This window comes from Nothobranchius furzeri, chromosome 1 (genome assembly GCF_043380555.1).
Source record: "Nothobranchius furzeri strain GRZ-AD chromosome 1, NfurGRZ-RIMD1, whole genome shotgun sequence".
NCBI classification, from domain to species: Eukaryota; Metazoa; Chordata; class Actinopteri; order Cyprinodontiformes; family Nothobranchiidae; genus Nothobranchius; species Nothobranchius furzeri.
In genome coordinates, this window is record NC_091741.1 from 32,780,029 (window position 1) to 32,800,028 (window position 20,000).

A 20,000-nucleotide genomic window follows, 5' to 3' on the forward strand; every position below is an offset into this window, starting at 1 on the left:
CTCCTCATGCATGTGTGGAGTTAGCGTGTTCTCCTCATGCATGTGTGGAGTTAGCGTGTTCTCCTCATGCATGTGTGGAGTTAGCATGTTCTCGTGCATGTGTAAAGTTAGCATGTTCTCCTCATGCATGTGTGGAGTTAGCGTGTTCTCCTCATGCATGTGTGGAGTTAGCGTGTTCTCCTCATGCATGTGTGGAGTTAGCGTGTTCTCCTCGTGCATGTGTAGAGTTAGCGTGTTCTCCTCATGCATGTGTGGAGTTAGCGTGTTCTCCTCATGCATGTGTGGAGTTAGCGTGTTCTCCTCATGCATGTGTGGAGTTAGCGTATTCTCCTCGTGCATGTGTAGAGTTAGCGTGTTCTCCTCATGCATGTGTGGTGTTAGCGTGTTCTCCTCATGCATGTGTGGAGTTAGCATATTCTCGTGCATGTGTAGAGTTAGCGTGTTCTCCTCATGCATGTGTGGAGTTAGCGTATTCTCCTCGTGCATGTGTAGAGTTAGCGTGTTCTCCTCATGCAGGTGTGGAGTTAGCGTGTTCTCCTCATGCATGTGTGGAGTTAGCGTGTTCTCCTCATGCATGTGTGGAGTTAGCGTATTCTCCTCGTGCATGTGTGGAGTTAGCGTGTTCTCCTCATGCATGTGTGGAGTTAGCGTATTCTCCTCGTGCATGTGTAGAGTTAGCGTGTTCTCCTCATGCAGGTGTGGAGTTAGCGTATTCTCCTCTGCATGTGTGGAGTTAGCGTATTCTCCTCGTGCATGTGTAGAGTTAGCGTGTTCTCCTCGTGCAGGTGTGGAGTTAGCGTATTCTCGTGCATGTGTAGAGTTAGCGTGTTCTCCTCATGCATGTGTGGAGTTAGCGTATTCTCCTCGTGCATGTGTGGAGTTAGCGTGTTCTCCTCATGCATGTGTGGAGTTAGCGTATTCTCCTCGTGCATGTGTAGAGTTAGCGTGTTCTCCTCATGCAGGTGTGGAGTTAACGTATTCTCCTCGTGCATGTGTGGAGTTAGCGTGTTCTCCTCATGCATGTGTGGAGTTAGCGTATTCTCCTCGTGCATGTGTGGAGTTAGCGTGTTCTCCTCGTGCATGTGTGGAGTTAGCGTGTTCTCCTCATGCATGTGTGGAGTTAGCGTATTCTCCTCGTGCATGTGTGGAGTTAGCGTGTTCTCCTCGTGCATGTGTGGAGTTAGCGTGTTCTCCTCGTGCATGTGTGGAGTTAGCGTGTTCTCCTCGTTCTGCAGATAGCTGAGGAACATGATAAATCCGGTAGAAGCTGCTGCATCAGCTGATGAAGCAGCAATTGGACTCTATTCACTCATCATGTTCTGTCTGATTTAGGCTGGTTTTGCAGGAACTGCATGTGAAGACTGCACACCTGGACATTATGGTGCTACCTGTAGCTCAGGTAACTTTGGATCACACAGTTGTAAATAAAGTCAGTGTTGAGAGATTATTTGTCATCTGCTGTTTTTGTGTCTTTTGTCTCAGAGTGCTCATGTGTCCACGGTCTCTGTGATTCTGGGCAAAAGGGCGACGGTCGATGCACCTGCTTCTCGGGATATAAAGGAACCAGGTGTGACCAAGGTGAGTTCCTCTGCTGTCATAGCAACCACTAGCTTTAATACCACCCAGTAAGGTTGCTCCTCTCAGTCAGCCTTTGTGCTGCAGCACCTTTTCTTCTTCTGGCACCCGGAGAGTACAGACGCCCCTCTTTCCCCTTCCCTATCTGTTACCTGTGACCCCCTTATGTGTTACCTGTTCTCCCTTATGTGTCACCTGTTACCCCCTTATGTGCTACCTGTTACCCCCTTATGTGTTACCTGTTAACCCCTTATGCGTTACCTGTTAACCCCTTATGCGTTACCTGTTACCCCCTTATGCGTTACCTGTTACCCCCTTATGTGTTATCTGTTACCCCCTTATGTGTTATCTATTACCCCCTTATGTGTTACCTGTTACCCCTTATGTGTTATCTGTTACCCCCTTATGTGTTACCTGTTACCCCCTTATGTGTTATCTTTTACCCCCTTATGTGTTACCTGTTACCCCCTTATGTGTTATCTGTTACCCCCTTATGTGTTATCTGTTACCCCCTTATGTGTTACCTGTTACCCCCTTATGTGTTTTCTTTTACCCCCTTATGTGTTACCTGTTACCCCCTTATGTGTTATCTTTTACCCCCTTATGTGTTACCTGTTACCCCCTTATGTGTTACCTGTTACCCCTTATGTGTTACCTGTTACCCCCTTATGTGCTATCTTTTACCCCCTTATGTGTTACCTGTTACCCCTTCTGTGTTACCTGTTACCCCCTTATGTGTTACCTGTTACCCTCTTATGTGTTACCTGTTACCCCCTTCTGTGTTACCTGTTACCCCCTTCTGTGTTACCTGTTACCCCCTTATGTGTTACCTGTTACCCCCTTATGTGTTACCTGTTACCCTCTTATGTGTTACCTGTTACCCCCTTCTGTGTTACCTGTTACCCCCTTCTGTGTTACCTGTTACCCCCTTATGTGTTACCTGTTACCCTCTTATGTGTTACCTGTTACCCCCTTATGTGTTACATGTTACCCCCTTATGTGTTACCTGTTACCCCCTTATGTGTTATCTGTTACCCCGTATGTGTTACCTGTTACCCCGTATGTGTTACCTGTTACCCTCTTATGTGTTACCTGTTACCCTCTTATGTGTTACCTGTTACCTACCCCCTTATGTGTTACTCGTTACCCCCTTATGTGTTACCTGTTACCCCCTTATGTGTTATCTTTTACCCCCTTATGTGTTACCTGTTACCCCTTATGTGTTACCTGTTACCCCCTTATGTGTTACCTGTTACCCCCTTATGTGTTACCTGTTAACCCCTTATGTGTTACCTGTTACCCCTGTTGGGAGTAACTCTGAAATGCCCTTTTCCCTCGCCCCGCTTATCCTCATGTAACCTTTTCTATCTGGCCGCTCCCGTGGTCAACCAGTATCTGTTTTCATCTACATGTGTGCGCAAGTGTGTGTGTGTGTTGGCGTGCGTGCGCACGTGTGTGTGTGTGTGTGTGTGCGTGTGGGTGTACGCGTGTGTGTGTGTGCGTGTGTGTGTGAGCATATGTGTGTGAGCGTATGTGTGTGTGTACACTTGTGTGTGTTTGTGTGTGTGTGTGTGCACAGGTTTGTGTGTGTGTGCATGCGTGCGTGCATGTGTGCGCGTGTGTGTCCGTGTGTGCACAGGTTTGTGTGTATGTGAGTGTGTGTGTGTGTGTGTGTGTGTATGCATGCGTGCATGTGTGTGCGTGCGTGTGCGTGCGTGTGTGTGTGTGCACAGGCTTGTGTGTATGTGCGTGCGTGTATGCGTGCGTACGTGCGTGTGTGTGTGTGTGTGTGTGTGTGTGTGTATGCATGCGTGCATGTGTGTGCGTGCGTGTGCGTGCGTGTGTGTGTGTGCACAGGCTTGTGTGTATGTGCGTGCGTGCGTACGTGCGTGTGTGTGTGTGTGTGTGTGTGTGTGTGTGTGTGTAAAACCTTGGACAGGCTGTACTGTGCTTCAGGACGCCGGTTCATTAATGATGAAGTTGATTCGGATTCTGACCGTTTCTTGATCCAGTCCCTGCTAAATGATGAGAACCTGCTTTTCTAGTGTCTCACCTGTGCTGACACCTGTTGTGTGTTCCAGAGTTACCTGAGTGTGCAGCCCTCAGCTGTCCAGAAAACTCCCGCTGTACGGAAGAGGCTGTGACCGGGAAGCTAGAGTGTCAGTGCCAGCCCGGCTACCAGAAGTCTGGATCTCAGTGTTTGTGTGAGTTTGTGTTGCAGGTGCACCTGCTGCACTTGGAGCTCGCCAGGGAACAGTTCTCAGTTCAAATGTTCCACATCCACTTTGAAACACCAACAGGACCAAGAACCACGGAGGGCTCTCGTCTTGTCCCAGACTAAACTCTGGCCCCTAACGCTGAACTAGAGCTTTAGTGTTTCCAGTCACTGATGACTGGGCTGACGTGTCCTTGTGACCTCCACAGCCAAAAACCCGTGTCTCCAGCCAGTCTGTCATGTCTACGCGTCCTGTGTCCACACCGGTCCAGACCAGCACTTGTGTTCCTGCAACGAGGGCTACAACGGGGACGGCCGAATCTGCATCCCGATCGATCCCTGTCAGACCAGATCTGGAGGGTGCTCCCCACAGTCCACCCGATGTGTCTACGACAGCCCGGGAAAGGTGAGAATACTCAGGACAGAACCAGGACTGGGTTCAGGGTCCAGATAAAACAGGAACCCATAGGTGTGGTTTACTTGTTTCATCAGTACATTTGCACTGGGCTAGTAGGAATGAAAGCCTAGCAGGCAAAACTCACAGACGCCTGACCCAGCAGGACCAGTCTGACATCAGAGCTGTGGTTCTGGTCCTGTTTCCCGATATTTACACATCTTGCCTCAGACTGGATAGAGACAATGCTTCTCTACCACTAATTCTGTTTGCTCCGCGGCACGGGTGCTATGTCCACCAATAAAACGTCTGGAGGAGCTTCAGCCATGTTTTTGAGCTGCTAATGCTAGCGGTTAACTTCTGAGTCAGGATCAGGGTCTCAGTCAGGATCAGGGTCTCAGTCAGGGTCAGGATCTGACGTTCTCTGCTGATTCTGTGTCCTTTCACAGAGTGACGTAGATCTGTCAGGCTCTTCTAATCCAGGAGTCGGTTTGCTATCAGAAGCTACTGCAGGAGACAGGTGTAGGAGACTATCTTCATGTTCAGCCCACATGAAACACTCAGAGTGACCCGTTAGAGTCGGAGATGATCGTTAAAAATGGGTTTTCAAGGTTCTGCACCTTTAATTAGAAAGATGCTCAGGATCAGTAACAGGATCCAAGCCAAGGCACTGAAGGAGAGAATCAGGATCAGGATGACGGTCTGAGTCTGGATCAGAATCAGAACCACATTGAGAATCTGGATCAACGTCAGGATCCAGATCTAGATAAGGATCAGGTTTCTGGATCAGGATCAGTCTGGAGACTGCGCGTGCTGACTCTGTGGGTGTAGTGCATGTTCTGGCCTCCGTGGGACAGCACATCCATCCCTTGGTGTTCCTGTCTTTTCCAGTCACACTGCGAGTGTCTTCCCGGCTATGAGAACCAGTCGGGAGGCAGCTGCTGGTTGAGGGATGCCTGCAGACCTGGTTCCTGCCATCAGAATGCGAACTGCACCACTGTGGGACCGGATCAAGTCGAGTTAGTCACTCGCCTGTTTTCACCTGATCCTCACCTGAACCTAACCTGACTAGTGCGGTTCTGCCCTTCAGGTGCACTTGTCTCCAGGGTTACGTTGGAAATGGGAAACAATGTTTTGGGTCCATCATGGAGCGTCTGCATGAGCTGAACACAGAACCTGGAGGAGAGTGGACGGGTCAACTGAGCAACGCCATCTCGATGTTTGGTACCACAGAGTTCTGTGACTTGAGATATGAGGGTTCATACTGGAATAATCCAGTTCCTGAGGGCTGAGGATCTGAGTCTGGGTCAGGGTCTCAGTCAGGATCAGGATCGGGATCTGAGTCAGGATCAGGGTCAGGATCTGAGTCAGGATCAGGGTCTTAGTCAAGATCAGGATCGGGATCTGAGTATGGATCAGGATCATGGTCAGGATCTGAGTCAGGATACGGATCAGGGTCAGAGTCTGAGTCAGGATCAGGGTCAGGATCTGAGTCAAGATCAGGATCAGGGTCAGGATCTGAGTCAGGATAAGGATCAGGGTCAGAATCTGAGTCAGGATAAGGATCAGGGTCAGGATGTAAGTCAAGATCAGGATCAGGATCGGGATCTGAGCCAGGATCAGGATCAGGGTCAGGATCTGAGTCAGGATAAGGATCAGGGTCAGGATCTGAGTCAGGATCAGGATCATGGTCAGGATCTGAGTCAGGATAAGGATCAGGGTCAGAGTCTGAGTCAGGATCAGGGTCTTAGTCAGGATCAGGATCGGGATCTGAGTATGGATCAGGATCAGGGTCAGGATCTGAGTCAGGATAAGGATCAGGGTCAGGATCTAAGTCAAGATCAGGATCAGGGTCAGGATCTGAGTCAGGATCATGGACTGAGTCAGAATCAGGGTCTCAGTCAGGATCAGGGTCGGGATCTGAGTCAGGATCAGGGTCAGGATTTGAGTCAGGATCAGGGTCTCAGTCAGGATCAGGGTCAGTGTCAGGATCAGGATTTGAGTCAGGATCAGGATCTGAGTCAGGATCAGGATCTAAGTCAGAATCAGGGTCTCAGTCAGGATCTGAGTCAGGATCAGGGTCAGGATTTGAGGCAGGATCAGGATCTGAGTCAGGATCAGGGTAAGGATTTGAGCCAGGATCAGGGTCTCAGTCAGGATCAGGGTCAGGATCTGAGTCAGGATCAGGGTCGGGATTTGAGTCAGGATCAGGGTCTCAGTCAGGATCAGGGTAAGGATTTGAGCCAGGATCAGGGTCTCAGTCAGGATCAGGGTCAGGATCTGAGTCAGGATCAGGGTCGGGATTTGAGTCAGGATCAGGGTCTCAGTCAGGATCAGGGTAAGGATTTGAGTCAGGATCAGGGTCTCAGTCAGGATCAGGGTCAGGATCTGAGTCAGGATCAGGGTCGGGATTTGAGTCAGGATCAGGGTCTCAGTCAGGATCAGGGTCAGGATTTGAGTCAGGATCAGGATCAGGGTCAGGATTTGAGTCAGGATCAGGGTCTCAGTCAGGATCAGGGTCAGGATCTGAGTCAGGATCAGGGTCAGGATCTGAGTCAGGATCAGGGTCAGGATTTGAGTCAGGATCAGGATCAGGGTCAGGATCTGAGTCAGGATCAGGATCAGGGTCAGGATTAGGATCAGGATCTGAGTCAGGATCAGGGTCAGGATTTGAGTCAGGATCAGGATCTGAGTCAGGATCAGGGTCAGGATCTGAGTCAGGATCAGGGTCAGGATCTGAGTCAGGATCAGGGTCAGGATTTGAGTCAGGATCAGGATCAGGGTCAGGATTTGAGTCAGGATCAGGGTCTCAGTCAGGATCAGGGTCAGGATCTGAGTCAGGATCAGGGTCAGGATCTGAGTCAGGATCAGGGTCAGGATTTGAGTCAGGATCAGGGTCAGGATTAGGATCAGGATCTGAGTCAGGATCAGGGTCAGGATTTGAGTCAGGATCAGGATCTGAGTCAGGATCAGGGTCAGGATCTGAGTCAGGATCAGGGTCAGGATTTGAGTCAGGATCAGGGTCAGGATTAGGATCAGGATGTAAGTCAGGATCAGGACCAACATATCTTATTTTCCATGTGTTTTCCAGGAGTTTTGTCATGGACTCTACAGAATTTGGGTCCCTTCACACTTTTTGTCCCAATCAACAAAGGCTTCAGACTAGATCCGGTTGGTATCGGCTCCAGGAACTGGACTTCTAGTTTTCATTTGAATCATGGAGGAGTTGAATTGGTTTCTTTAGCATCATTGATCAGTGTGATCACGTTTTCTGTTTTCCAGGTGTCCTCCCTGACTGGAGACTCACTGCTGAACAAATATGTGTGTAACCTCCACATGGTTGCCGGGGTGATGTCGTCTGAAGCTCTGGGAAAAAACAACGTCTTCTATACTCTGACAGGAAAATCCGGCCAAACAGACATGGTGGGGAAATGTCCTCAGAGGAATGTGATTGCGTTCCAGCATTTTAGTCATTGATACTATGGTAATCTGGTACTTTGGTAATCTGGTAGTTTGGTAATCTGGTAGTTTGGAAATCTGGCATTATGGTAATCTGGTACTATGGTAATCTGGTACTATGGTAATCTGGTACTATGGCAATCTGGTACTTTGGTAATCTTGTACTTTGGTAATCTGGTACTATGGTAATCTGGTACTTTGGTAATCTGGTACTTCTAATTTTATTGTTTAATTGAAAGGTTTTAGAAAAGTTACATTTTTGATGTTTCCATAGAAACGACGGAGTAAAGCTACAACAGTAAATCTGCAAAATAAGCTAGCTTCTACAAAATATAGCTACAGAGAGAGAGAGAGAGAGAGTGTGTGTGTGTGTGTGTGGGGGGGGGGGGGTTAGGGTTAGGCCACACACTCTCATGTCTGGCTGGACCACCTTTAGCTACGACACATGTTTGCTGTGGCGTCGTTGCCATAAGCTTCTGCAGTGTCACCAGATTTAGTTCCATCCCAGGGCCGGCTCTACCCAGTTTGTTGCCCCAGGCGAGATTACTCCTTGCTGACCGCCCGTCGCATGCATGCACACAGCATCCCCCCCCCCCCACACCTTTTTTCTGTTTGTCCCCAGCACGAACAGAATTTAAGGACAGCAGCAGCTAAATGATCTGAACAGCAACAAGGACGAGCAGCTCTTTAGCTGCAGCAAAGGCAGCTACAGCATCATCACACGGTTAGGGCTGATGTTTAGAAGAACACGTCCTTTAACACTGACACGTGCTGGATCTCAGGTGTGTTTTAGTCAGTTCTGCCAGGAGAAGCTCCTCTCTGCAGCAACTGCAGTCACTGGCATCATGGCAGCGTTCCTCAGGACCACCAGCATATCAACTTCCTTCAGTTTCTCTCCTCTTGTGGAAATTCAATGTCTCAGAGGACCCTCCGTGGACTAGCTCCACCTTCATCTTACCAGACAGGTGAGGTCAGTCAGCAGGTCTAGAGGAGCCATGAGAGACTCGTCATGAACTGTGTACACAGGTGTGGGCGTCCTCAGGCTGCTGAGTTGATGCTGTCTGCCCCTTCAGCAGGAAGCTAATCAAACACACGTGTAGACATAGATATTAATCCTTCAGTGATGTCACACAGTCATGTAGAAATGACAGCATATCAGGTATAAACACACCTGAGTAAAACAGGTGTTCAGTAACAGAACTCACCTGCTCCAGGCTGAAATTCAGAGGTGAGGGCTGCTGCTGCTGCTGCTGCTGATGATGATGATGATGCTGATACAGGGTGTGCTGATTAAATATATGGGTCATATATTCATTTCATCCTTAGTAACCTAGGCACAGATTAATCAAACATTCCATTTAACCACATTGTTCATTCTATTTGATCAATATTTTAACATTTCATAATTTATAACGGTTCTTTCATGTAAAAGTTCACTTCATTACATGATTTAGTTATGAAAGTTCATCCTTCTTGTTCTGTGAAGCAAAGCAGTCTTAGATAAGAGGAAGCTGGACAGAGACCTTGGTCAAGCAGCAGTATCTTTCTTGCAGATTGAAGGCACCAGTTAAGACTCATGTCTCCGTATGGCCGGATACTGAAGAGGTCAGACTGTAGGTGAAAAACTGACCATTTCTGGACGCTTCACATGTTTAAAACATGTTGTATTCATTTTCCTCGGTTCTGTTTATTAGCTGGCTGTAAAAGGGCTTTGTGTGTTGGAGGTTGAGAGAGGGATTAACCGTTTTGTTATTCTGCTATTTTGTGCTCTGTCCAGCAAATTGCACCCCAGACGGGCGCCCGTGTCTCCTGTCGGTAAAACCGGGCCTGTTCCAGCCAGTGTTGCATTAATGTACCACCATTGATGATGGTAGAGTCTGACCGCTGCACAAAGCCTTGTCCAGCACATCCCAAAGATTCTCAATGGGGTTAAGGTCTGGACTCTGTGGTGGCCAAGCCATGTGTGAAAATGATGTACAGTAGGCACTAGACATGATGGGTGCATCGCTTCATCTGCCTCTTTTCTTACCCTGATGCGCCATCACTCAGGAACCGGGTCCATCTGGACTCATCAGACCAGATGGACCCTGTCACCTAAATATTTTGGCAGAGTCCAGCTCACACTGGGAATGAGCTCGACTTACTGTCGGCAATGTGTACCAAGCTCTGACACCGTCATACAGGGACCTAGCCCGTATCAGAGGGCCTGGTACCCCATACTCCCGGAGTACCCCCACAGGGTCCCCTGAGGGATGCGGTCAAATGCCTTCTCCAAACCCACAAGCACATGTAGATTGGTTGGGCGAACTCTCACCCCCCCCCCCCCCAGGACCCCCTAAGGGTATAGAGCTGGTCCAGTGTTCCACGGCCAGGATGAAAACCACATAGGTCCTCCTGAATCTGAGGTTGGACATTCCGACGGACCCTCGTCTCCAGAACCCTGAACAGACCTTACCAGGGAGGCTCAGGAGTGTGATCCCCCTGTAGCTGGAGCACACTCTACGGTCCCCCTTACAAAAGATAATTTCTTCTTAATCTTCTTACTACCATCTACAGATGTTTTATTGTTCCATTTCAGGACGCACAGACCAGAATCCGAATCCGTGGCAGCCGAAGAAAAGGTTCCATCGTCCAGTCAGACCTGGTGGCGTCTAATGGGATGATCCATCTCATCAACAAGCTGATGAGAGTGTCTCCCACGGTGGACAACAATAAAGATGTTAGACTCCTTGTTTTGTTCTTTCTGTGTTTCTTTTCAGTTTCCTTTGGTTTTTTCTTGTTGAGTACGCGGCATAGCAACACCTTTTACCACGATGTGTTAGTTTCAGCGTCACACAGGCGCCATCTTCAGAGCCTCGCCCGTGTTGACCCGGGCAGTAGAGGGCGACATTACCCTCTAATGCCTGCGCCTCCCGACCAATCACCAGAGCCCATGAATGCATCAGGGTGTATATTGCTTCATCCCAGTTCATGGTCCAGGGTCCGAGTCTTTGTCTGGGTCAGTTCTTGTGCTGTCCCAGTCCGTTAGTGTCTCTTGTGCAGTGGTCTGTTAGGGCTGGTTTCTTTATCGTGTATTTAATGTGTAACACAACAAAGAAATCAGCCAAACTTTGCAACACCGTGTATCAAACGAGAATAAAACAATGGAAAGACTTCATTTGTTTGCATGGAAATGTCTTTTTGTTCCACTCATTCGTCTCTGGTTGTGGTTTTTCTCAGGAGAACCTGATGAAGATCATCTCTGACTACAGCACATTTGAGATTTTCAAATCCTTACTGGAGGTACAGTAATCAGATTACTGTTGGTGACACAAGCAAGAATGAGTTTGCATCATTGTCAGCTGCTGTCCCACATGAATCGGATGCTATTCAGGAGCTGATGATCCCCGGTTCTTTAGATTCTAGTTCTGATGAATGTTTGAATGCTGGCATTTAGGAACCAGTGAGCAGAGAAGCATCCTGTTCTTCTTGTCTGCATCGCTGAGTCTTGGTTAAGGGTCAGGTTACCTCCTGTGTCTGTTCGGTCAGGTCTTTAATGTCTGGATATTTGACCAGGACCATAAGTCCAGAATCAATACAAATGAATGTTTATTGATATCAACAGAGCTTTAGTAAAAGCCTCAAACCATTTGTGTCTGTAGAAAACTGATCTGGCGTCAGCACTGGACCTCCCTGGACCGATTACGGTCTTCGCTCCGACCGGACCGGCGTTTGACACCATGAAGAACGGATACTTTGAGTACCTGAGCAGTGCAGAGGTGAGAACAAGCTCAAACACGCCTGGGGCCTCATTTATCAAACGCTCGTGGAAACTGTCCAATATTCCCTCTCACGACGGAAATCTAGAATGTGTTTCTGAACAGTTAAAATCCTGATTTGTTCGTTCGTTCGTTCGTTCAGGACAGTGCACCTTAAAAACAATCCCACACTTTGTATCGATGGTAAATGGGCCAGATTATAGCACAATTGCTAATTGACATCTGCAGTCCCTCAACAGGATGACTAAATAAAACAAGTTTCAGAAACAGTCAGATAAAAAACTCCAATAAAGTAGGCAAACAACAAATAAGCAAGTTACTAAAATCCAAACATGTCTGGAAACTTTTAAGGTTTAGTTTGAGGAGCTTTTCAAGGTGCTATAGGTGCCACATCATCTGATTAGCAAACGCGCAGTGGCCTCTCGTATGCGCATTCCTTTGCAATCGTCTGATGATGAATCCCACCTGTGAGTACCCAGGTGCTCGTGGCCATTCACCGTCATTTACACACAGAAACACCCTCAGTTAACCAGATTTGAATCAGATTTGAAGACCCTTGTGAAAAAGCCGTTTTTCCACTGACATAACTACATGCTACATAAATATAATTGGTGGATGAGAAGCACATGTGGATGACTGACATTCGGTATTGCACGTCCCCGTTCCGCCACTAGATGCTGCGAGTATGTATGGTCAGAGATGTTCTTACATATGGGAACGTTTCTACGCACGAGTACAAAGTGATGAAAACCACACAATGTGTAGAATTGTTCCTACGCACTAAATACTCACAGATCTGTGCGTGAGTACGTTTGATAAATGAGGCCCTGGTTCTTACGCTCCTGCTGATGTGAGTCATCACCTGACCTTTAACCTCTTAGGGCCACAAAAAGCTGGTGGAGTTTGTCAGGAACCACATAGTCCTGTCCATCTCGGTGAGGAACATCATCTTCTCTCCTAGTTTGAATCTGTTCTTCTGTCCTGTGTGACCTTCTTGTTCTTGGCTTGAAGCTGGACGTCTACAACATGGTGTCCCGTCCAACCATCATCACCATGGCTAATCAGGTCCTGACGATCAACGTGACAGACAACGTGAGTATGAAAGTCAAACACCTGCAGCCTTGGATTGGTCGGATCTGAGAAGGACCAGCTCTTACCTTGACCTCCATGGGTCCAAATTCTCTGGTTCTGGCTGATTTAGGGTCAGCTTATGGTCAATGGAGTTCCCGTCCTTGAGGCGGCTGTGGAGGCCAAAAATGGGCGTTTGTATGTGATGAATGGAGTTCTGACTCCGCCTTCCATTGAACCTGTCCTGCCTCACAGGTGTGACATCACAGAAACCAGAATCGTCAGGGTGAGTCAGATCATCGCCTCATCTAAAGGTTTGATAATTAACTCGTTTCGTCTGATTCATGCAATGAAAATCCTTGTTTTCAGGGTGAATGTGTCAGTTGCGCCAAGGTTTACCTGTCCAGGTGCTCATCGGGACACCACACAGTAAGACCTCCTTCTCTGGGTTTCAGTTTGGTTCTCGTTAGGAAACGAATGTCAACTTGATGGTTTGGCTCCTCCAGAACATCACCACCTTTGGGTGCACCTTTGGGTACCCCATCTCCATTGGTGGTTCACCCATGAAGATTGCTGCTAAGGGGTGCTCCCCACTCTGCAACACCACCATAACGGTACTGGTCTGGGTTCTGCTGATTGCTGCAGCTTAACTGATCTGAGAACAGCTGACATGGATCTACCTGTGTGTTCAGACTCCGGCGTGTTGTAAAGGGTTCTATGGTCCAGACTGCATGCCCTGTCCTGGTGGATTTCAGACTCCCTGCTCCGGACACGGTCAGGTGAGGAGAACCTGGGAGAACGTATCGCACAGCTCAACTCGGCTCAGCCTTCTAGTCAACCAGTGACTCCACCCCTTAGCCTCACGCTTAGACTACTGTAACTCTCTTTTCACGTGTCTGAGCAGAACCTCCCTGAACCGTCTACAGGTGGTTCCGAAGGCCTGTGCTCGGCTTCTGACCAAGTCCTCCAAACACACCCACATCACCCCGCTTCTCCTCCAGCTTCACTGGCTGCCAGTCAACTTCAGGGTTCATTTCAAGATCCTGGTTCTGGTCTATAGGGCCTTACATGGACAAGCACCATCTTACATTGGTGATCTTCTTAGTTCCTACACCCCCAGCAGGTCCCTGAGGTCCAGTGACCAAAGCCTACTGGTTGTGCAGCACCAGGCTAAAGGTCAAAGGTGACAGATCATCTGCTGCTGTGGACCCCAGACTCTGGACCTCTCTCCCCCTGAGCCTGAGATCAGTGGACTCAGTGGTCTCCTTTAAACTCACCTGTTCAGGTTTGGCGGGACCTTCTTCACCCTCTCCTGGTTCTGCTCTTATCCCAGGATCCACTGATTTCCTCTTTCCTGTTCTCTCTCTCTCCCTTTCCTCACATTTTTTATCACCATTTAGATTTTTTTAAATCATTTTAAACAAATTTTAAATACTTTTTTAAAATCTTTTTTATTTTAATTTAAGCGCCTCATGACTTTTATCTTGAGAGGCACTGAATAAAAGATGGCTTTCTTCTTTCTTAGCCAATCTTTGGGACTGCAAATTGGTATCAGTTACTGGGGTCCTGAAATCCCCCGAGGCGCTTTACAACACCATCAGTCATTCACCTTTGCACACACACATTCACACATCGGTTGTGATGAGCTACAGTGTAACTACAGCTGACATGGGGCACACTGACGGATGTGAGGCTGCTTTACTCCGGCGCCGCTGGTCCTTCTGACCACCGCCACCAGTTGGGTTACGCCCAACGACAGCTACGGACTGAGCGATGTTCGAACCTGCAACCATCCGATTACAGAGCGGACACTTAACTCCCTGCTAGCATTGCTCACCCAAGTACAAGTGGAAACGCCTTGGGCCCGGGCCGAACCGAGTGGAGCTGTGCTGAGTAGCTGATGGTGGAAAAGGGCCGTAACCTGAGTGCTGTTGACTTTCTCTCTTCAGTGTTTGGAGGGCATCGAAGGAAACGGATCGTGTATCTGTGAACCAAACTTCAGAGGCTCTTACTGTCAGTACTGCTCCTCATCCAACAAATACGGACCTAACTGTGACAAAAGTGAGTCAGAACCAGAACACGCCTAACCCTAACCCTACTCAGTATTTGTGTTTAGTTTATTTGAATCAGAATCAGAAGGTTTTGTTGCCAAGTGAGGGCGAGTCTCCGAGTTAGGAACCTGCTGCTGCCTGGTAGAAGGAACCAAAGAAACAATAGAGTTAAGAAATGAACACGATGAAATAATCAAACAGGGAATCAATCATTAGATAAGCAGCTACTTTATACAAGTCAGTGTAGGTTCTGGTCAGAGCGGGTCAGTTCAACAGCACCGGGTCATGTGACTCACTCCAACAGCAGAGAGGAAGAAACAGTTCTAGTGGAGAGAAGTTCTGGTCCAAACTGATCTGAACCTCCTGCCAGATGGGAGCGAGTAGAGGAGACTGTCCAGGGTGAGACGGGCCAGCGGTTATCCGACCTGCATGCCTCAGTGACCTGGAGGTGTACAGGTCCTGTATGGAGGTAGCAGCCAATGACCTTCTCAGCAGAGCGTACAACACGCTGCCGCTTCTTCTGGTCCCTGGTGGCAGCTCCAGCGTACCACACGGTGATGGAAGAGGTGAGGGTGGACCCTAACCCTCATCCACTGTGCTGATAGGCTGAATTTCTTCAGCTGCATCAGGAAGTTCATCCTCTGCTGGATCTTCCTATGATGGAGGTGATGGTGGGCTCCCACTGGAGGTCCTGGGTGATGGTGGTACCCAGGAAGTGACATGAGTCCACCATGGTGATGGGGTGTCAGACAGGGTTATGGGGTTAGCACCAGGTTGTTGTGGCTGCACCAGGACACTAGCCCCTCCTCCTCCTCCTGTAGGCAGACTCGTCCCCGTCAGAGACGGGTCTGATGGCGGTGGTGTCGTCTGCAAACTTGATAAGCCTGACAGACTCGTGGTTGGAGGTGCAGCTGTGTAGGAGGTGACGTATCTGTGAGCTCACCTGAACTGTCAGAGGCAGCTGTCACTACCTCCCAGTCTGTGGTCTCTAAGCGTGTGTGGAACTCATCTACAGCATCAATGCTCCACTGTTTGGTTGACTTCACAACAGGCTAGGAGAGTGTTAGCCTTTGTTTGTATGCTGGGATCAGATGGATGGTCACATGGTCAGGGTCAGGGGTTTCTCCTCTCTGGTTGGGCATTAACGTTCATATCTGGGAAGCTCCTGGCTCAGACCGGCCTGGATGAAACCTCCCAGAACAATGATGAGGGAGTCCAGCTACGTCCTCCATGCACAATATCTGTTCCTTAAGCTGAGCCTCGAGCGCGTCAGCATCTGGTGGGACGTAAACAGCTGCTAGAAGGAATGAAGCGAACTCCCATGGAGAGTAAAACGGTTTACAGTTTATGAAATGACACTAGTCAGTGACTCGATGCAATCTGCTGGGTTCCTTATACAGGAAACTGTTTTCCTGATTGGCTTAATGAACTGACCTGAATTGGAATGTTTATTATGTGAAGCGCCTTGAGACGACTCTTGTCGTGTTTTGGCGCTTTATAAATAAACTTGAATTGAAATTGAATAGATCTGTTAGGGCTATTCAAGTTGGGGCCTGGAGGGCCGGTGTCCAGCATGTTTTAGTGGTTTCTCTGCTCCAACACACTAGATTCAGTAGTTTAGTCACCTGTGCAGCAGCTCATCAGGCTCTGCAGAAGCCCGTTAATCACCTGCTGACTGAAATCAGGTGTGTTGAAGCAGGGTAAACACTAAAACATGCACCGGCCCTCCAGGCCCAGAAATGAATAAATGGTAAAGGCCTGTGTTTGATATAGCACCTTCTGGAGTCCTGGAACCCCCCAAGGCGCTTTACAACACAATCAGTCATTCACCCATTCACACACTGGTGGGGATGAGCTACGATGTAGCCACAGCTGCCCTGGGGCGCACTGACAGAGGCGAGGCTGCCGAGCACAGGCACCACCGGTCCCTCTGACCACCACCAGCAGGCAACGTGGGTTAAGTGTCTTGCCCAAGGACACAGCAACAGACTGAGCGGGACTCGAACCTGCAACCTTCCGATTACGGGGCGAGCTCTTAACTCCTGTGCCACCGTCACCCAATACCCTGGACTACTGCAACAGTCTCGTTGCACATGCTGGCAACAAATCTCAGACGCTTCAGACCAGGCCAACTGCAGTGGCTCACTCGGTCTCTTGGACGAATCGACTTCAAAGTCCATTTAAACATACTGGTTCTTACTTTCTACGTCTCTGAGTACTTCTCGTTTTCTTTGTTCTGTGGACCTCAGGTCCCGCCTCCATCAGTAGGGGGTTGGGCCTTGCAGGTCGTGGGGGTTGGGCCTTGCAGGTCGTGGGGGTTGGGCCTTGCAGGTCGTGGCTCCATCAGTAGGGGGTTGGGTCTTGCAGGTCGTGAGGGTTGGGCCTTGCAGGTCGTGGCTCCATCAGTAGGGGGTTGGGCCTTGCAGGTCGTGGGGGTTGGGCCTTGCAGGTCGTGGGGGTTGGGCCTTGCAGGTCGGGGGGGTTGGGCCTTGCAGGTCGTGAGGGTTGGGCCTTGCAGGTCGTGAGGGTTGGGCCTTGCAGGTCGTGAGGGTTGGGCCTTGCAGGTCGTGGGGGTTGGGCCTTGCAGGTCGGGGGGGTTGGGCCTTGCAGGTCGTGAGGGTTGGGCCTTGCAGGTCGTGAGGGTTGGGCCTTGCAGGTCGTGAGGGTTGGGCCTTGCAGGTCGTGGGGGTTGGGTCTTGCAGGTCGTGAGAGTTGGGCCTTGCAGGTCGTGGGGGTTGGGTCTTGCAGGTCGTGAGAGTTGGGCCTTGCAGGTCGTGGGGGTTGGGCCTTGCAGGTCGTGAGGGTTGGGCCTTGCAGGTCGTGAGGGTTGGGTCTTACAGGTCATGAGGGTTGGGCCTTGCAGGTCGTGGCTCCATCCCTGTGGGATGTTCCTCTGTTGTTGGCTGCAGTTGTTCTCGTTGGCTTTGGCTAACTTTCTGTTCACGTCTTCCTGTTTCAGTTAAAATCTTACGTTGTCTCTGAGGTGAGGTCCTAATGCTTCACTGTTTGATGTTGCCTCTGCCTCCACTGTGGAGCGCGTTGTGAGTTTTGTTCCTGTGAAAGAGAATATGCAGATGAAGATGGCTTTGGGTTAGGTGGAGTCGAGTCAGGTCACCTGTGTGACACGTCTCCTGTGTGTCCCCAGCCTGCCCCTGTATCAACGGACAGTGCTTCAACAGACGGGCTTCTGAAGGTCAGTGTAAGCCCGGCTCCTGCAGGTCTGGTTTCACGGGTCAGTTCTGTGAGCGACAGACATCTCCCTGTGGAGCTCTGGCCCACTTCTGCCACGCCTATGCTGACTGTGACTTTGGAGATGGATCACCCAGGTAAGCTCACCTGCAGTTGTGATGTTCCTCAGGGATGAGCCCTCACAGTCCACCAAATCAGAACCGGGATCATCTGTGAGAGGACGACCTTCAGCGTTATGTGAAATCCACAGACCAAACACTTCTCTCCACATTAGGATCTACACGTCCCAAAGTCTGAAGGGTCTGCTAGTTCTGGTCCTGATTTATAATGGGCCATTCCCATCTGTACCGGGTCGGCCCGGGCCGGGTAGCGTAGGTTGTTTACATATCTGGGTGGCCTGGTATTTTTCCGGGCCAACCAAGGCTCATTCTCAGCCCTCTTCTGGAGGGGGTCTGCTTCAGGCCGACCAGGGCCAACACACCCACTGCTGACAGCAGATTCACACCTTCCATTAGAGCAAGCCTCTGATTGGTGGGTAGAATCAGCCCACATGGGCTTAAGGCAAGGATGTGTGGAATCAACCGGGCCAGGCTGGGGCCAACTGGGGCTACCGGGCCCGGGCCGACCCGGTACAGATGGGAATGGCCCATAAATGACTCGCATGTGTAGTTCCTGTCAGAACCAGAGGACTCCAAAGCTCTTTACAGCGTATCAGTCAAACATTCACACACACTGATGGTGATGAGCTACAATGTAGCCACAGCTTCCCTGGGGCACGCTGATGGTGGGGAGGCTGTGCCACCAGCAGTAAGGAGGGAGCAGCAGGGAGCTGGGATCGATCACACAGCCCCCCAAGCCACTCTACCTCCTAAGCTAGCGCTGCCCCCTCGCTGGTTAGCTAGTCTGTTTTTGAACGGACGACTTGTGATTCTACCTGGATCCTGTCAACTCTTTCAGGTGTGTTTGTAAACCTGGTTTCCAAGGTGACGGTATCATGTGTGTGGAGTCCGATCCGTGTGCTCCGCCCCTCAGAGGCGGCTGCAGCATCAATGTAAGTAGAAAGCGTTCATCTGCGTTCTACCCAGTTCCACCCATCTCCTGCTGTTCTAACCTGAACCGCCCATGCAGGCTAAGTGTGTGAAGACAGGCCTGAGTACACACACCTGTCAGTGTCTCACTGGATGGACGAAGGACGGAGATGACTGTCAGCCAGTCAACAACTGTGATGGTCCTGACAGAGGAGGCTGTGACCCCAACGCCACCTGCATCTACGTTGGACCAGGACAGGTACCGTCTGGTTTAGAGGCAACACGGCCACCCCTAAAGGGCGCTGGGTCAGAACGCTAATGCCACAGCTGTGTTTAGCTCCTCGTGGGTCACCTTCTCACCTCACTGACTTCCATCGCCCAATTATTTATCTACACAGTTTAATTCTTGCTAAGGGAACATTTCAGTTAGTGAATGCACATAATGGGTTGATAGGGGCTCTGCCACTGGCCACACCCACCCATCTCCTGATTGGCTGCAATAAGCTGAGACTCTCCAATGTCAGGGAGGGGCTTGGAGTAGAGCCACTGCTCCTCCAGCATTTTATTAGTGTTTCACATTAAATTAAAACAGATTTCATTCTAAATCTTAATGACAGACAGGAAAATACCAGAGAGAAACATGAAACCCACACAGTCCAGATCGCATACCAGCATAGTTCATAAGAGTATGGATCTTTCTTACTCCGACAACTAAGTCCAAAATCCATGCCTCTTGTCATGCATCCACTCCCATGTCTGTTCAATTGTTCCTGAGGAGCGTTGGCTGGATGGAGGAAAAATCCTGAAATGCCATCCTGACAACAGCTCTGATCGGGATCAGGGATCGGTGTAGAGAGACGCAGCCGCCACTCCCACCCTCTCCTGGATCCAGAGCGTGCTGGGATCATCGACATATAAATACTGGACAATTCGTTTCCATAGACTCCAATAACACATTTTTGAGGCCAAATGGGAGGTGGCCACCACCGCCATTTTGTCCGTGTCACAGGTTCCGTCAAGCCCAGACAATTCCACAAAAGGGAAGCGAGGAGGAGCTGAGGGTGGGGCTGTAAGGCTGGGATCAACTGACGACACCCGGTCGAACTCGCTACAAGCTAACCTGAAGCTAACCCAAAGCTAACGCGGAGGTGGGAGCTAAGCTAACGGAGGTAGCAACCTAGCTACAACCGGAGCTAACTGCACAACACCAGAGCTTCTGAGTCAGAGATACGCCGGGCTGACCGCTGGGGAGAACCGGGTGGA

The 20,000-nt window shown here is 49.8% G+C and overlaps 1 protein-coding gene across 2 annotated transcripts in view; it reads left to right on the forward strand.

Annotated features, from left to right (window-relative positions):
• Positions 1 to 20,000, forward strand: part of stab2 (stabilin 2) — a 60,869-nt gene that overhangs the window by 3,043 nt on the left and 37,826 nt on the right. For both annotated transcript variants that reach the window (XM_070555271.1, XM_070555287.1), the window contains exons 5-25: positions 1,333 to 1,399; positions 1,483 to 1,578; positions 3,657 to 3,779; positions 4,000 to 4,196; positions 5,076 to 5,203; positions 5,275 to 5,408; positions 7,276 to 7,355; positions 7,467 to 7,607; positions 10,222 to 10,362; positions 10,863 to 10,925; positions 11,285 to 11,401; positions 12,283 to 12,336; positions 12,413 to 12,493; positions 12,603 to 12,755; positions 12,839 to 12,898; positions 12,976 to 13,083; positions 13,162 to 13,248; positions 14,419 to 14,530; positions 17,666 to 17,846; positions 18,667 to 18,760; positions 18,838 to 18,996. In XM_070555271.1, the coding sequence (XP_070411372.1) occupies positions 1,333 to 1,399; positions 1,483 to 1,578; positions 3,657 to 3,779; positions 4,000 to 4,196; positions 5,076 to 5,203; positions 5,275 to 5,408; positions 7,276 to 7,355; positions 7,467 to 7,607; positions 10,222 to 10,362; positions 10,863 to 10,925; positions 11,285 to 11,401; positions 12,283 to 12,336; positions 12,413 to 12,493; positions 12,603 to 12,755; positions 12,839 to 12,898; positions 12,976 to 13,083; positions 13,162 to 13,248; positions 14,419 to 14,530; positions 17,666 to 17,846; positions 18,667 to 18,760; positions 18,838 to 18,996 (2,376 nt within the window). The remainder of the gene's footprint in view (positions 1 to 1,332; positions 1,400 to 1,482; positions 1,579 to 3,656; positions 3,780 to 3,999; positions 4,197 to 5,075; positions 5,204 to 5,274; positions 5,409 to 7,275; positions 7,356 to 7,466; positions 7,608 to 10,221; positions 10,363 to 10,862; positions 10,926 to 11,284; positions 11,402 to 12,282; positions 12,337 to 12,412; positions 12,494 to 12,602; positions 12,756 to 12,838; positions 12,899 to 12,975; positions 13,084 to 13,161; positions 13,249 to 14,418; positions 14,531 to 17,665; positions 17,847 to 18,666; positions 18,761 to 18,837; positions 18,997 to 20,000) is intronic.